A 17924-nucleotide genomic window follows, 5' to 3' on the forward strand; every position below is an offset into this window, starting at 1 on the left:
AAAAAATTTCTTTCTAATAAGAAAAGTCTACCCATCCTGTTACTTCAAATTTACTTCCAGGTTCTTCTGTTCTGTGTTTCTGAAAATTATTTTTAATGATCGTGTGAATCTGGGAAGCATTCCTTTACCAAGTAAATGCCAAGAATGCTGTGATTATTTTGGCTCTTTGGTTGGTTGGTTTTGTTATGTACATTTGTTCATACTCACACACTGTAGTTTTTAATTTGCTATTGACCATTACTTTTGCACTTAAAGTCTAAGCAATGAAGATATAGAAGTATTCATTTTTTATTATTTTATTATTTTTTTTTGCGGTACGCGGGCCTCTCACTGTCATGGCCTCTCCCGTTGCGGAGCACAGGCTCCGGACGCGCAGGCTCAGCGGCCATGGCTCACGGGCCCAGCCGCTCCGCGGCACGTGGGATCCTCCCGGACCGGGGCACGAACCCGTGTCCCCCGCATCGGCAGGCGGACTCTCAACCACTGCGCCACCAGGGAAGCCCTAGAAGTATTCATATTTATTGAACTTTGTTTGTGACCAAAAGGAGCACTTGCCCTGAATATACAGTAACCACCCAGATAAGTCCTGAATTACTTTTTTTTACTATGTCAAAGACATTTATGCACATGATTCAACTCCAGCACTCTCATTGCATGACAGTTCCCTGAAAAGTTGACTTTAGCATGCCTTTCATGCTGATTTTGGGATTAGAATTAAGTATATTACCAAAATACAAAAGAATGGTATTTGATAATGATGCAAATTTCTCTGCTGTCGAAATACAGATGAAACATATATCTATACCACACAGAGGAAACAGCATAGTGTATACTAAAATAGAAAAAAGTTCTATTTGTTTTTTCTAAAAAAAGACAGTAAACTTTAACAGACAGATATTTCACAGACAAATTGGTAGTCCCATATATATTTGTGTCCTAGTCAAAAAAATTTTACTAATACAGATTTGTGATTCCTGGGGTGGTGGATAGGAGCACAGGCCCTGGACTGAGACTGGCAAGATTCAAACCCTGGCTTTAGCATGGAGTAACCACGTGACCAAAGCAAGTTACCTTTTTTTTTTTTAATTTATTCATCTGACAATGAAGTAACAGTACCAACCTCATGACAAAAGATTGAAACAATAAATGAAACATGCTTAGCACATAATAATCCTTCAGTTGTGCTAATACCAGCAAATAAGAATATCCATTCAGTGACTTTATTTATATATTAGTGATAAGGAGAAATATATATATATAAAATTATAATTATCTTCCTCAAACATTCTTTAGCTCCTCTCCACCTGATGACTACATCAGCAGTTCTCTTTATATGGAGTGTCTTTCCTCCTGTTTCCCATGACTGGATTCTTGTCATTCAGATCTCAGTTTTGTTGCTTGCTCAGTAAGGCTTTTCCTGACCACCTAATCTAAAATATTCACCAAGTCAACTTCAACCATATCATTCTGTTTTAATTTTCTGCAAATCATTTATCACTTGATTTAATTGTTTGATGTCAAACTCCCTTCTCTGAAATATAAGAATCTCCCTTGTTCACCATGGTGTCCTAGCTCCTTGGTCAGGGCTAGACATATAATGAGTGCTTAAATACTTTTGCTAAATTAATAAACTACTCTGTAGAGGTTATAATGAAAGAACCAGAGAATGGGAGGAAGATACAAAATGCCAGTTTAGGAAAAAAAAAAAGGTCAGTACATGTCTTACCCTGCTCTACCCAGGCCCTGAATCAGTGTGTCCGTATATCAGTAAACTCCAATCTCCCAAATGGTGCAGTTTCAGTGCAGCCTTGTTCTTTTACATCTGTCATCTCTTATGATTTAGTATAAGCCCTGCCACCCACACGAGCAACACTTATTTGGATCACAGTCCCCATCCCTACCCATGCCTATACCTGGGTTAGTTACCATAATCCTTTTCTTTCCACCACCCCTTGCTGCTGAGATCCCAACAGTCTTTTCAGTTAGACTCTTGAGGTTTAGGACCATTAGAAAGAGAAAAGGAAATAGTAGGGCTGGAATTCAAGACTGCCTTTCAGGTTTGCAGCGGAGTCCCTCTGTAACTTGCAATGAATACTACTGCCTTGAGCTGTTAACTCTTAGGTATAATACCTATTTTCTATTTTGGTTATTGTCGTAGTATCCAGCACCATTCCATGTATAGGTAGATGACTTAATAAATACTATTCAGTGATGATAATCCTTACAAGCCCAATTTAGGATGTTGTTCAGATGATCAGTAGCTGGATAAATGCACCACAAAACTTAGTGCATTTAAATAACAATTATCTATTTTATTCACAAATCTTCAACTTAGGTAGGACTTGGTGGGAAAGATTGTTTGCTCATACAGCATCCGCTGGGGAGGCTTGGCTTCCTAAAGCATGGTGCTGTCCAAGAGCAAGTGTCTCAAAAGATAGGACACGGAAGCCAGCAGAAATGGGCACAGTCTTTCTTCTATATTACACCGGTCAAGTGGTCATAGAGCTCAGTTCAAGGGAACAGACACAGATGCCACCTCTTGATGGGAATACTGTATATTAATATAGTATTAATATTATAAAAGAATATGGAGCCATGTCACCTTAGATATATTCATTTTCATTTTTTTAATCAAAATAAAATATATGAAAATATCAAACAAGAAAACCTATGGGTCATATCATAGTAGAAATTAGAATACTATGTATATAAGAGAAGTGATTTTTAGAAAGTCACTAGACTCCAGGAAAGTTAACACTCACCATTGCAAGCTACTATCATTTAACCAAAATACAGTGAAACACATCAAATTAGAACTCAAATTGAGGATTAGTTGAATGATCTCAAAAGTTAATGAAACTATTAAAATACCTTACTGTTGTTAACTTAAGCATCCAAAAAAAGAGGGAGAAGAAATAAATACCTATTTTCTAGAGTTAACTTTTTTTGTTCTAAAACATTTCAATTTGGTCTTGTGGGCAAGTTGGAAGATGTTGTGAAATGTTTTTTTTTTAAACTAAATTCCAGGGCAAAGAAACAATTACTACTCTGTGTGATATAAATAGCATTTGAATGAAATGAAAATATATGTGTTCAATTAACTCTGGTGTCTGGTATTCTGAAGTCAAAATATTTTATTCATCTTAGAGAAAAAAAATAGCAGGAATAAGAAGTTTTAAAATTTCCACTATTCAATGTACCTAGCTCTTTTATAAACAAAACAGAAGTTTTGATTTGGCGAATAGTGTGGCTATACTTTCTTCAACTATTGTTCCTCAGCTGCGCATCTTGCCTAAGTACTTGTAGTTATTGTTTTTTTAAAAGATGCCCTGGAATTAGATATGGAAGGGTGAAGGTTCATGCTATATTTGTCAGCATCTGCAGTACTATAACGTGAAAGATCATCCCAATCTATTTTCAGTTTTTCCTCCTGGATAATCCGATTTTGCAACAAATTGATTGCTCAACCTCCCCAGATCACTTTTCTATAAAATTTAAGAGATTGCTACAGTTCCAAGGTGAGGAAATGGTCTTTTTCTGGAAAGGGTGACACTCAAAGTTCAATTCATTAAACAGAGTGACTTATGAGACCTGCAGATAATGCCTCAGTGATATATTCCAAAATATTGAAGTTCAGAACTTAAATTAACCCTTTTTACTGGTAAGCCTGCTTTTGGAAATTTTATTTAGAGGAAAACGGAAATAAAATGCGTTTAATGACTGATTCTGAAGAATTCACTTTTTTTCCCTAAGGTATCATTGTTAGGGATAGCCCTTATTTCCCTGCTAGAAAGCACCTCATTTCCTTGAACAGATAAAAGAAAAAAAGGACCAGCCCTGAAATTCTGAAATCACAAAGTCATCTGCTTAAGAAATGGCAGACCATATTGCAAAGAAGACTGAACCTAAAGTTAGAAATCCTTGGTTAGAGTCCCATGTTCACTGCCTACCAGCTGTGTGTCTTTAAACAAATGCTAAGTTTGAGCAACCTCTTCAGTGCTGTGTCCTCATTTGTAAACCGAGGAACAGGTTATCCACCTAGCAACCTGACAGTACTGAGGTTAGATGATGTCTCAAACGTGCAAGTGCTTAATAAACTTCAAAGCATCATATAAATAATTATCAATCATTTTAGAAGCTTTAATGAAAGAAGTATGGATTTTTGTAAGTTAGGGCTGTTAAAATGTCATTAAAAATACCGTACAATGTGGTTAGTAAAATACATCTTCTAAGGTCATATATAATGTTTTTGTACTATTTTAAAATAGGTATAAGTACATGAAGGACAGAAATCAAGCAGTAGACATCTTTGTGACCCTAACATTGTCTAGAACAGTTCTGTGTAGGTCGAGTTAGTTGGTTGATTTGTTGGTTGAATGACTGATTGAGAAAGATATTTTCTGAGGTCAGTATTCCTCAATTTAGAGAGGAATAAATTGGCTTCTTTTGAATTTCTAATTGATAATTATCGACAACTCATAATATCTGTAACAAAACTATCAGAGTGAAAATGCCATCACACTGTTAGAGTATTACTGATTTCATAGACTGCACTGTGGGATGTGTGAATGGGCTGGGGATGGGGGAGAGAGGGAAAAGGTATCCACTGCTGCAAGAGTATTGTCACTCTGGGGTCAGCGTGGCTAAGAGGATTAGTGATGCTAGCCTGCAACTGGCTTTAAAAAATGTGAATTCCGACTATTCTAAATTTTCAGTATTTCCAACAAGTCATTTCCAAAATTTAAAATGAGGTTGCCCTAACCTAAAATGTAAGCTTTATGTTGCTGCTTAGTTTTCAGGAGTTTCTTTAGGAATTTTATTTACGCTGTTCTAGTTTTTGGTATAGCTTTAAAGGGCAGCTTTCTTATTCCCTCATTAAAGTTTTTGGAAACTTTTCCATCCTCAGTTTTAACATTGTTTCATAGTTGACTTCCTTTTCTATTTCAATACAGTATATTTTCAAATACAGTTGAATTTGTTTTCATACTTAATATGTGCAAAAGTTAACTTACTGCCTTGAAATGCTAAGTCATAATTATAGAGAAAATTCATTCATTAAACTTTTATTAAGCACCTGTTATGTGCCTGTCAGTCTCCTGATACTCTATCCATTTAATTGGGCCCAAGTTTATGTAGTTCCAGGAAAAATCATCTGTATCTATTCCATGCAGACAGAAGCAATTTCAGCTAACGGTTCTTTTTAGGTAGTTGGTATAATGAATAATGCCTAGGTAAATCATTTTATAATAAGAAAACTTCTTCAGTAGTTAATAATAACAGGAAATAGAATAAATAGTTTGAAAAAGTAACTTTTTTCTCTTTTGTGTTTAAAAAAAAAAACAAAAAACAAAAAACTTATTACAAAAGGAATACATGTCAGTGTAGCCAGGAGTGAGGAATAGGTTTCAAGCAAAGAGAACAAATTTATAAAGTAACTTGAATCACCAGCCATGATAAATTCAAGGAACTATATCCATTGTTCAGAGAGGCTGGAACATAGGGGATATATTATGAAAGTAGCAGAAGTTAAGGTCGGCAAATTAACAGGGCCCAGATCATTAAAGGCCTTTGCCAATAAGTCAGGACTATTTTCATAAGGCAGAGGGGGGCTTTTAAAGGTATTTTAAGCAAAGACAGGTATTTTTGTAGGCAGTTTTGGAAGGGACTTTAGTAATACACTCAAGAAAATCACACTCAGTGATGAGCTATGGCACAGAGACAGAACCTGGTGAGCACAGCATTTTCAGGGACTGCCACGGGGAGAGGAGCCTGGGAAGGAGAGTGGGAAGGACAATCCAATAAGGAGTCCAAAGGCTTTCTTGTGTAGAACAGCAGAGCTCAAAATGATTCAATGAGCTCAATTTATTCAATTCCATTTTCTTAATTAAATCATTTAATGACATTAGCATCAGTTGAGGTTGAATGCTCCACATAATTTTATGAATAATTCTATCTAATTTGGGGATATACTCTATCCAGAATAAAAATGATGCAGGCTAGCAATATAAAAGAACATCTTTAGTGTGGAATAATGTAAAAATAACAGAGCTGTCTATTCAAAGAGAACTTGTCTCTAAGGAGCTCTAAGCATACATATTAAGTATTAAAGCAAGGCCATGTTTTCTGTACAGCACAAAGAGGCAAGATAACAAGCAATGCCATTTCTCATCTGTCCCTGCCAAATTTTCAGTTCTATCTGATGCTCTACCACTTTCCCATTGATCCTCATTTTCAAGCACAAGTGAGCTAATTGCATTTTCCCCCTAAGTATGCCATATCATATCATGCTTTCCCTGCCATCTACCTGGCAAGTTTCTGTTCCGCCTTAAAGACTCAGCTGAAATGCCCCACACATCTCTGCAAAATCCTCTGTGATGTCTCAGTTCTTTATCTGCAGTGCACATACCTTTGCACATAATGAACACCCATACCATCTTCTTAGATACCTTCTTAGCTCCTGAAGGACAGGGACTATGTCTTATTCACTTTGAGTTGTGTCCTTAGTACCTGGACAAGTACTGGGCATATAGTAGGAGCTTAGTGACTGCTCCAAGCATGAAAACCATAGCTACCCTGAAGGTGGAGCTTGGCCTTCACTGTCCATTGCCCTATGAAACTTGATAAGTGACCATTCATCAGCTTGTCTTAATGTTGTTAATTAGGCCTCTTAAAAACATTAAAATGTGTGGTTGTCACCTTCTTTCTCACCTGCCAAAGGTTCTATCGGTGCCACCTTGTGTACTCAATTGTCTCACACCTTCTCTACAGCTTCTGTACTGCACCCATCACTGTTGAAGAAATTTATTCTTGCTCTCTTGGTTTTATAGCTTTTCAAACAAAAACTTTTTTTTTTTTTTTTTTGGTAGTACGCGGGCCTCTCACTGTTGTGGCCTCTCCCGTTGCGGAGCACAGGCTCCGGACGCGCACACCCAGCGGCCATGGCTCACGGGCCGAGCTGCTCCGCGGCATGTGAGATCTTCCCAGACCGGGGCACGAACCCGCGTCCCCTGCATCGGCAGGTGGATTCTCAACCACTGCGCCACCAGGGAAGCCCCAAAAACATATTTTAAAAATATCTGAACCATTAGTTTTAGCCCTTTTCTTTGTCTCTATATTTAATTATATTTTTAAAAAATTCACAGAATGTGGGTGGTATAGTACATCTGAAAGAAATACTTGGAAAACAAAACAGCAAATAAAGTCTAACATGTATCCAAGCACCCAACCATTTTCCTTTTACCAGTAAATTATAATATTCAAGGTACTTTGTTGTTTCAGACTAAGAAAGAGTAAATTAAGAACTGCCAGATCTTAAGCACAATTTACTGGACTGAACAGGTGTCCTGGCTGCACATATGCACATTTTCCATCCATGGCTTTTTTTTTTTCTGCTTTATTTGATGCTTTGAACTGACCAAAAATGCAGGTGTCCTAATATGGCTCTTCCTTAGTTTAAAAATCGTCTCCTTTACCTTTCCTTGTACTTACTTTTTGGGTAATGCAAACAACATTGAAGTTGTCTAATCAGGTTCCTCCTAACTTGAATTAGACAAGGAGAAGACTCCACTGTAGGAGGATTACATTGCAGGACAAATAAGATCATTTGTATTAAAACATTTGATTCTTGGGTTTTGTTTTTTCCATGATGACACCTAAAGAACCATCGTTTTTAGTCAAGTTAAAAATATAGGGACTTCCCTGGTGGCACAGTGGTTAAGAATCCACCTGCCAATGCAGGGGACACAGGTTCAATCCCTGGTCCAAGAAGATCTCACATGCCGCCAGGCAACTAAGCCCGTGCACCACAATTGCTGAGCCTGCACTCTAGAGCCCACGAGCCACAACTACTGAGCCTGCGTACAACTACTGAAGCCCATGCGCCTACAGCCCGTGCTCCGAAACAAGATAAGCCACAACAATGAGAAGCCCGCGCACCGCAATGAAGAGTAGCCCCCGCTCACCACAACTAGAGAAAGTCCACGCACAGCAACAAAGACCCAACACAGCCAAAAATAAATAAATAAATAAATATGTAAATATTTTTATGCTTGTAAATAGTGTCAGGCACAAGACTGTTGGATATAATAGAAAGTAGGATTTGGTTTTTAAATGAATATGGTGTCTCAAAATACCACTTTCTTACCTTGTTCAATGTGTTTAAGACCCTATTCACTTATAAAACTAGAATGGTGAGGAGGAATGCTTCATTAGAGGCAGTTTTTCCACAAAGCACTGAGGCATCATGCTAGTGAATTTTTAGCCCGACCTGTGAATATTATGGGCAGCTTAATAGTCTCTCTATTTAAACACAAACCTGAAAGGTACCTCTTCGCCTTCAACCTTCATTTAAGCACAGATTCTTCATATGCAAAGAGGCAGGCTTAGCAAGAAAAACAGATCTTCATCCACATTTGCTTTTGAAACAGACCTAAGAGAGTTAGGTCATTCCAGATATCTCATAGAAGTACAGTCCAGAACTTACTATTAGATATTCCATTAAATAAGTTTCATTTTCTTATCTCCTTGTTCTTAACAAAAGATAATTTCTTTTGACTTTGTTTTATGAAAATCCTTTGTCTAAGAACTGTTAAGAAATCCACAAACAGAGCAAAGGCTAAAATGCTTGTGCTCATTTCTTGCCTCATGGTGGCTCCATTTAATAACAGCATTTGTGACTCTCGCTCTCCCAAGGGCCTCAAAAGTACTTTTCCTTTTTGCCTTCTGATCCCCCCTCTTCCTCCCCTTCCTTGTTCTTATTCTTCTTCCTCCAAATCAAAACTGCATTGCCATCATAAAAATAAATAATTAGGTGGATTTATGACTGAATGGATAGAGGGATGGATAGATAGATAGAAGTGTGATGAACCAAGTCTAGTAAGTTGCTACTGGTAGAATCTAGGTGGAGGGTATAGAGCCATTCACTGAATCTTAATTCTTTCAAGTTTGCCTGGTGTTTGAAAATTGTCATAATAAAACCTCTTAGGAGTGGCTATCCACTGAAGGTGGGATCACAAGGGCTTTCACTAACTCTGTGTAAATATTTTGCCATTATATTATTAGAGAAAAATGAAAATGATTTTTTTAAAGCTACATGAAACTGTCTTCACAAATGAAGTCACCAAACGATTGATTTAAATGCTTTTCATGTTTGAAATTCACACTAGGCCATGCTAAATAATTAAGAATACACACAATGATTCAGTTGTATGATGATGACTGCATTGTTACAGTAGGAAATTGGTTAAGTAAGTCGTGTATAGATAGTTAATAAAATACTATGCAGCCATTAAAACTTGTTGTGTAGAAACAAATTCATGGGCACAGAAAGATTTATATTAGAATGTTTCCTATGCCATCTAGAAAATTATGAACTTATGGGTATAGCTGGAAGTACATATATACAGAAATATTACCTATGAATTATGAGATAATGGACTTCTCTCATATAGATCTTTTTAAATCCACATTTTCTATTTTTTCCTAAAAGTTTCCCAATGTTTTAATTTTAGTAACATAAGAAAGAAGGAAAACAGAAAAGAAAAAAGCCACGCAATTTTTTCTGTGAAAATGGAGAGGGGAAACTTTGTATCTGTAAATAATTTTTGATCAAGCCAAAAAGATTATCTGGGTTTTTTCTTTTATCTATATCACTGAGAGCTACTATCTTACATTTTCTTAATCTTGCTCTTATGAACAGTGCATTTGAAATACATAAAAACAAATAATTTTATGCATTCTTCTGAAGATATTTTAGCGGACTTGACTAGTAGCTTTTGAAAGAAAAGTTAAGATGTTTTCATGCTGCTAGGCCCAAGGCATTTTGTACTTGGAAATGCCCTGTCCTCAATCCCTAATTGCATTAAATTTCTGTGTCTGACACACTCATGAGGAAAGGAAGTTTCAAAGCAGAAATAAGAAAATCTAATTTATTTCTAAATACAATAACCATTGATATATTTTAAACAATGTGACACCTATGTTCCAAGTGTCCTAAGCAGAAGAATTAAGAGTTCACGGATGTGCCAGTTAAATAATAAAAATGTTTTTTATTATTATTATAGGTCTCTTTTCTCCAAGGCGATTTAAGCAATGTGCTGCAATTAGGTGATCTTTACACTATGTCTCTGAGAGGGATAGAGGGAAGAGATTATCACTGTTAATTTTTATTCATCCAGTAAACATTTATTGAACACTTTGTTTATGACTCTGAAGTTAATGTTTCACTTATTGTTTGCTCTCTTTCAAAGACATTTTTTCATAGATTTTCTGTTAATGACTATTGAAAGAAAAGTTGGGTAGGAATAAAAGTAAAAAGAAGCAAAATAGAGTTCACCTCTGGGTTCCAGTTCTCTAATCCTCTCATGGTGGGTTACATGGAATGTGTAATCCACTTACATCTGTACTGCTCTTCCTGTAGGTTGCTAGTCTAGTCTACGAGTGCCATCTCAGTCCCCTACAACATATAACGTGTCATTGTCTTCATCTCTTGTCTCTCCCAGGTAAAATGTCCAGTGATCGAGCTTTGAGGAAGCAGCAACAGTTAAACAACCTTGTTTATGTGGTGACAAATCAGGCCAAACCTGGTGACAGAATTGTGGATTTCTGCAGCGGTGGGGTATTCTATATCTCCTTTATTCTCTTTAGCCTTTCCAAGACAATGTGACTTTACTATACTACATTAAAGGTCATGTTTTTATTTGGCAAGATTATTGTCTCAGAATAAACAAAAGCCTTAGAGACCAAAGTTGTTTCTTTTTTTTCCTTTTTCAGGGCCATGTTGGAATTGTCCTTGCTCACATGCTGCCATCATGCCAGGTAGAGTCTGAATAATAGACAAAAGGAAACTACACAATTCAGTTAGCTGAGTCTGGCTTTTTCCTCCTCTTTGAGTTTATAATCATTCACCCAGGTCAAATATGTGGCACAGGCATTTTATATTTCTTTGAACTAAACTTCTAAGATTCAGAATCATAGGGAAGAAAAGTAAGTAGGACCACTACATTTTTTATTCTTTATAAAAGGGCTGTATTTTTAAATAATTTTTAAAAGAAATAATTATTCCACTCTTAAATAAAATAATTAATGATGAAGCCAGTTTAATTGTCAACATAGTTTTATACTGGAAATACTAGCCTCTGAAACTTGTTGAGCGTATTTTTTGGTAGCTTGATTTTTATTCATTGTATCAGAATTGTAACAACAACATTTTTTAAAGAAAAAGATAAACCCCAGATCTACCAACTGACCCACCAAATGCATTTCTCCCCATGTTCTCTTTGTCATTGTTCATGAGGACGCTTATTGATGCAAATTCTAAAAATGCAAGTACAATTTCAGTCGCCTGCTTTCACTCAATCTTATATCATAAATGTTTTTCTCTATTGCAAATAGTTTCAAATATCATCATTAAAATATCACTTAAAATGTGACTGCATAATATGTTTTTAAGTAAATGTACCATAATTTATACGATTGTTGCCACCATTTGTTAGAAGTTTGTGCTGCTTTTAGTCTTCTGTCATATTAAATCATTTCCTCACAGTGACCATCTTTCAGCATAGAAGTCTAGAATCTGATGATTGAACTGGGGCAGATCCTTTGTTTGTGAGCTCTCCGGAAATTACAAAATAATTAAAGTGATTATTCTCAGAAGAAAAAATGTGGAAGAATTCATAGACTAGCCAGAATGATATGTAGCAGAATGATAGGGAGTAGAGAGTATTATTCTTTATCTTTCTCAGAAAATACAGAGCAAAATAAATGAGGAATACTGGGAGAAACAGGCAGATGTTCGTTTCATCACTAAGGAAAACAACAATTTCATGGTTGGAGTAAGAGGAATAAAGCTCATAGAACAGAATCCTGGAGACGTAGAGTCAGGCAGGGATATGGTGTCTTTTTTACCTTTCCCAACAGCTCTGGAAACTTAGAAATGTTGAAACTGGGAAAGGGAAGTGTTGACTAGAATAAAGGCTGGAAAACCTTTGACCCCAAGTATCCTCTGACAGGCTTTTTCTACAAAGGGATCCAGGATTTTTCCATAAAGACAAGCATAAGGACAAAATAAGGACCAAACTAGGAATGATAGTGATGAAAGTGATTTAACTTTGCTGCCCACCTTTCTCCATCTAAACCAGTGGTGGTCTCCCACCTTCCCTGGCCTGGATTACTGTTAGAAATTCTGAACTGGTTGCCCTGCCTTCTGCCTCTCCCCCACCAATCCATACTACGCATTGCAGCAACCAGAGCTCCTTTCATTGCACATGATCTGGCTCCTGTTACCTCTCCAGCCTGATTCCTACATCCCACACCCCGTCCCCCTACCTCCACCGTCACCATCACACACTGTACCCCAGCTAAACCAGTTTTCTCAGTTCTTCAAATAATACCGTATCTTTCTTACCTTGGGCCTTCATACATGTTTCTCTCTCTGCTAGAAACACACCTTTATTCCCGCAGCTGATTTCTATTCACTCTTCAGGCCTCAGTTAATATGTTACTCTTTCACATTAAATGACTAAAACCTCCCTTAGTCATCAAGTCTGCGTGCTCTGATAACACATTATATGTCTTTCATTAAACACTTACCACTCACTGTATTATAATTGCCTGTTTCACTTATATCACTATATCTAGGAGCTTCAAGAGTTCAAGGACCTTGTTCATTTTTGTTCTATATTATCTGGCCCACTTCCTGGCTTGGGATAAGGATCAATATAATATGATCTACATTATTAAAGCTAGTAAACACAGTAATAATACTTTACCCTAATGTCTGAATTATGTTACTGAATATACTATTGTTTCCTGGGTACAATCTAGGTTACATTAATAGAAAACAAGGAATTATCATTAATTCGTGCTAAGAAGAGAAGTGACGAACTAGGGTTAAGCAACATTTGGTTCATTCAAGCAAATATGGAGTATTTTACAGGGACATTTAATATTGGGGTAAGTAATCAAGCAATTTCAATTTATTTAATTAACTAAATAAGAAAAATGTGTCTTAGAGTAAATAAATGTGATAATTTATTTTCTTTGCTAAACAAGAAATTTATAACTTTTGTTTTCTACTGTCTGTAAAGTCTAGCCTATTTATGAATATTACTTCATTCACAGCATTTCATCATTACATGGTAGAGAGAATATTTGTTCCTCTACCAGACAAGAACTTTATTTTCTTCACTGCAGAATCTCCAGTGCCTAAAAAATTGTTTGACACATAGCAAGTACTTAAAAATAGTTACTAATTGAATGAATAAATGAATTCTAATGAAGATGACTTCTCTTGGTTTATTTTACATTTTTAGAAGATAGTGAAAGAGAAAAACAGAGAATATAAGAGGACAATTAGCTTGTTAACAGCCTGTAAATACTAGAGTTGCTTTTAGATAATACTTTCTTTAGCAAGGATTTGATATCTACATGTATTTTAAGCTTCCAATAGACAGAAAGTATATTGGTGATGTTTCTGAAACCTTCAGATCAAATTGTTACTGTTTGATACTACTAAAAAGACCAAGATAAAGTGATTCTGCCAGTTCACTTAAACCCAGGGTTGTATGCTCTGGTGGAATTTGAGTTTCATTAAGATGTTAACATTGGTTGGGAGTCCGCCTGCCGATGCAGGGGACACGGGTTCGTGCCCCGGTCCGGGAAGATCCCACATGCCGCAGAGCGGCTGGGCCCGTGAGCCGTGGCCGCTGAGCCTGCGCGTCCGGAGCCTGTGCTCCGCAGCGAGAGAGACCGCAACAGTGAGAAACCCGCGTACCGCAAAAAAAAAAAAAAAAAAAAAAAAAAAAAAGATGTTAACACTGCTGCTGCTCTTGTATCTGTTTTAAATAATTTTTTTCTTATTTTTATAGGACTAAGTGCTCAGTATAGAAAACTACAGAATAATATAAAGAAGAATCGCCAGTATTTCTGCTAGTGAGCGATAAATACTGTCAAAACCCTTTAGTCTTTATGTATTTATGCACACAAACAAATGCATGTTTACACATATGTTAACATTGTTGAGGTCATACTACATAGGTCCTGCTTTACCTGAAATTGTCATAAATACTTTTACTCATTTCTTTTTTCTTGTTATTATAATGTAATTGTTACTATTATGTATATCTTATGCATCACTTAAGATTTTTGATACCTTTGCCTAATCACTTTCTAGGAAGGTTGTGCTAATTTGCATTCCCAACTGTGTATGTTCATATAACATATACAGTGGGCTTGTCTAGGTGGAATTCTTGTCCAGTCTCAGAAGTTCAGACCTTTTGTAGTACTTAGGATTTTTGCCCAATGAAATTCATTTCTTAAATACCAACTACTACAAATTTGTGGGGGTTATTGTTATTTTTATAGCCTAAAAAGTATACAATTTGTTTCCTTTGTAGATATAATATAGATTGGTTATCTCAAGCCAAGCTTATAGAAAGAGGAGTAAACTTTTAAGAAAACTGCTAATAAGGATATTCAGGAAAATATAGACATCTGATACAGCAAATTCAACTTAAATACATATTTATATGCTGCTTAAGTTTTACATAAATGATGAGGTAGAGGATAAAGCTTCTCCCACAAAACAAGCCATTAAACCAATGCCCATGTTACCAGTACACCAGGCAGAATGTATAAGGTAGCAAGATATTGCTGCCTATTTACTCACCTCTCAAATCACAAAATTCCCAGCCTATCAGCCATACATCTCTTTACCCTTCTGTGGCTTAAAGGTGATAAATCATTCTGGCATATTCTTGTAACTTTCAAGGTCATATATGGCTTTTAAAATATTATTGACTGTAAGGCTTCAGTGAAGGGGGCCTAATCATATGGGAGCTTTGAAATTTTTCATTTACATGATATTTGTAATGATTTGTTAATGACATGAAATGTTATAATGGTAAACAGAGAAATTATATAAACATAATGGTTAAGAGTATGCATTTTAACATTGAATTTAACTTTTGCTAACGTCTCAGCTTGGCCACTTACTAGTCATATGGCCTCATCCTCAATCCTCAGTTTTTTCATCTATGACATGGACATAACATATCTGGCTCATTGGATGTTGATACAATATGCATGAAGCACTTAGCAAGTTGCCTAGCATTCAGGAAGTACTCAAAAAATTGGGCCTCTTTTTACTCTGTGCAGTGTGATCTCAACCATGTGAAAACTGTATTAAAAAGGATGAGAGGAAATTATGCTAATATGTACATTTTTTAAGGTGGCTGTCTCTATATACTATGTAATAATATTTTTCTTTATTCAAAATTTTCAAAATATTCCATATTTAACATGTTACCTTTTTTTTTCTTTTTTTTTTTTTTGCGGTACGCAAGCATCTCACTGTTGTGGCCTCTCCTGTTGCCCAGCACAGGCTCAATGGCCATGGCTCACGGGCCTAGCCACTCCGCGGCATGTGGGATCTTCCCGGACCGGGGCACGAACCCATGTCTCCTGCATCAGCAGGCAGATTCTCAACCACTGCGCCACCAGGGAAGCCCCATGTTACCATTTTTATATTCAAATAATGTAAGCAGTAAAAATAGAAGAAATAAATATATGTGCTTAATATTTTATAGATAGATACCTAGCTTATTTAGCCAAGAAATGCTAATAGGACCCTAAGGATTACTATAAGATATCTAAAAGAATTCTGAACATATAAGATACGTATATAATTATATATGTATATATAATTTCTTTTAAAACAAGTATTTGATTATCATAGAAATACCTTTTGATTTTGTTTATAAATACAAAACTCTTTTCAAAATTGAGAAACATCTGAGAAAGTTTTTTTTCCTTCCAGTTTGAATGTATGCAGCTGTATGACACTGAATTGAGTATGTGTTATGGACTGAAGTTTGTGCCCCACCTCCACTGCCAAAAAATTCATATGTTGAATTCCTTAACCCCTCATGTGATGGTATTAGGAGGTGGGACCTTTGGGAGGTAATTGGCTCATGAGGGTGGTACTCTCTGAGTGGAATTAGTGCCCTTATAAGAAAAGAGCTTGTGCCCCCTCTTAGCTCTCCACCATGTGATGATACAGTGAGAAGACAGTCATCTGTAAACCAAGAAGGGGGTCCTCACTAGACATCAGATCTGCCAGCACCCTGATCTTGGACTTCCCAGCCTTCAGAACTAAGAAAAATGTTTGCTGTTTAAACCACCAAGTTTATGATAGTTTTTTAAGAGCAGCCCAAACTAAAACAGTTTATATCAATTATCATACCCTTAAAGGGCAACTTAGAAAAGATTGCTTTAAAAGTGGACTTTTTAAGGCTATTTTTTAAGAAGTCTATTATCACCTTCTTGTCTAGTGCAATATAAATAATCTTCCTTGTTGTGAAAACTTACTTTATAAGATTTTACTTTTTAAGACCTAATTTATTATGTGTAGTAATACCTATGCTCTCAAACAGTATAACAAAAACCTTGTTGTCAAACAGTATTACTGAAAGGGCCACGACTATGGAAAAACACACTTTGCATTAAGAAACAAAAACTGTGTCAATGCTGAACAGCTTGCCCACCGAAATGTTTTAGTTGGGTAATTTCAATAGTAAAATAGAGTCATCTCAAACAGGTGATAAGGTATTGATTTCTAACAGTATTGGTGAATATTTTCTATTTATCAATATATATCAAAATCTCTAAACAGTTTGTTTTTGAGTTATCTGTATTTACTTTTTTCTATTTCACCCATAACAATTTTTAATATGATTGTTTATGATTCATCAGTGCTGAGTGCTTAATTACAAGCTCATTTCTAGTTATGTATGTTAGTATACAATTAAAAGAAGCATATACAATTATAGAATGTAATTCAGTAACACTTTTGATGTATGATTTATGTAATCCTTGTTTTAAACGGAAAGGAACTTGAGAAATTATATATTCTGCAAACACAATTTTTAAAAAATCATTAAGACGATGAAGGACTTTTCCAGGTGAAGGTGGCAGATAGAGGTACTGCAACCCCCTTCTCCCCAAGAGAGATCAGACCCCCAAATAACAAAGAGAACAAGAACTAGAAAAATCATACTCCATCTTTAATGAAACAATGTTCAAGATTCTATAACTTGAACTACAATATTTGAAGACAGAAAGCAGACTGAAGAAAAAATTATGAGTAGAGAAGAGGAAAATCGAACTTAAATGGATGGGGAGAGGGAGGGTCAAGAGGCCTATCAGGAAGCAAGTCACTTTGCTCTCACAGAATCCCAGAAAATTTCAGGAATTCAGGATACCAGAAACCACAGAGGAAGGGTATAAGAAGGGGCTGGAATCATAATTAAATCATAAATCATAATTAAAAATTTTATTTAGAGACCCAGATTCCCACCACCACCTTGTGTAGGCAAGTAACTATTTCCCCCAACTCCTGCAAGAGACCGGAAGTTTATTCTATGAGAAAAGTGTAATAGAGACTCTCCAAGTATAGGGAGAGAAGGGCGAGAATGATGTGACACCAAAAATAAGAACTAAGTGCCCTTAATTCCAGAATTCCTTCAGAAGCTAGAATCATCTCCTCAATCAGAGATTAAAAGAGCCTCCTTTACAGAATCAGAACTATCCCCAGAGAAAATACTATAGCTGTAATTTTTTTTAAAAGCCAGCTGGCCATCTGGTCACCCAATCACTAAGGAAGCCCACCTTCAAGCCTGTCATTCAGACTTCCAATCAACTTTTTAGTGATTAACTCATATGAACTGACAGCCAAGGAATATCAAAACGTGGAAAACTTCCAAAATAGAAGAGACCAAAGTAACAAACACAACAAAAGGAGAGATCAGAAAAGATATTGCATTAATGAAACAAGGATAGAATGAAAAAGAAAAACCATCAGAGAACAAGAACCATCAGAGAACAAGAAAGAACTTCTAAACACATGTTAGCCAAAATAAAAAGCAAGT

The 17924-nt window shown here is 36.1% G+C and overlaps 1 protein-coding gene across 2 annotated transcripts in view; it reads left to right on the forward strand.

The window, feature by feature from the left end:
* The window catches only part of GSTCD (glutathione S-transferase C-terminal domain containing), a 112627-nt gene that overhangs the window by 74564 nt on the left and 20139 nt on the right, over window positions 1-17924 (forward strand). The window contains exons 6-9 of one of the 2 annotated variants that reach the window (XM_067036435.1): window positions 10500-10615; window positions 10771-10815; window positions 12823-12951; window positions 13866-13954. In XM_067036435.1, coding sequence (XP_066892536.1) covers window positions 10500-10615; window positions 10771-10815; window positions 12823-12951; window positions 13866-13871 — 296 coding nt within the window. In that variant the 3' untranslated portion in view covers window positions 13872-13954. Of the gene's footprint in view, window positions 1-10499; window positions 10616-10770; window positions 10816-12822; window positions 12952-13865; window positions 13955-17924 lie in introns of those variants that run through there. The other variant, XM_059067437.2, reaches the window with a different exon arrangement.

This window comes from Kogia breviceps, chromosome 6 (assembly GCF_026419965.1).
Source record: "Kogia breviceps isolate mKogBre1 chromosome 6, mKogBre1 haplotype 1, whole genome shotgun sequence".
Classification (NCBI taxonomy): Eukaryota; Metazoa; Chordata; class Mammalia; order Artiodactyla; family Physeteridae; genus Kogia; species Kogia breviceps.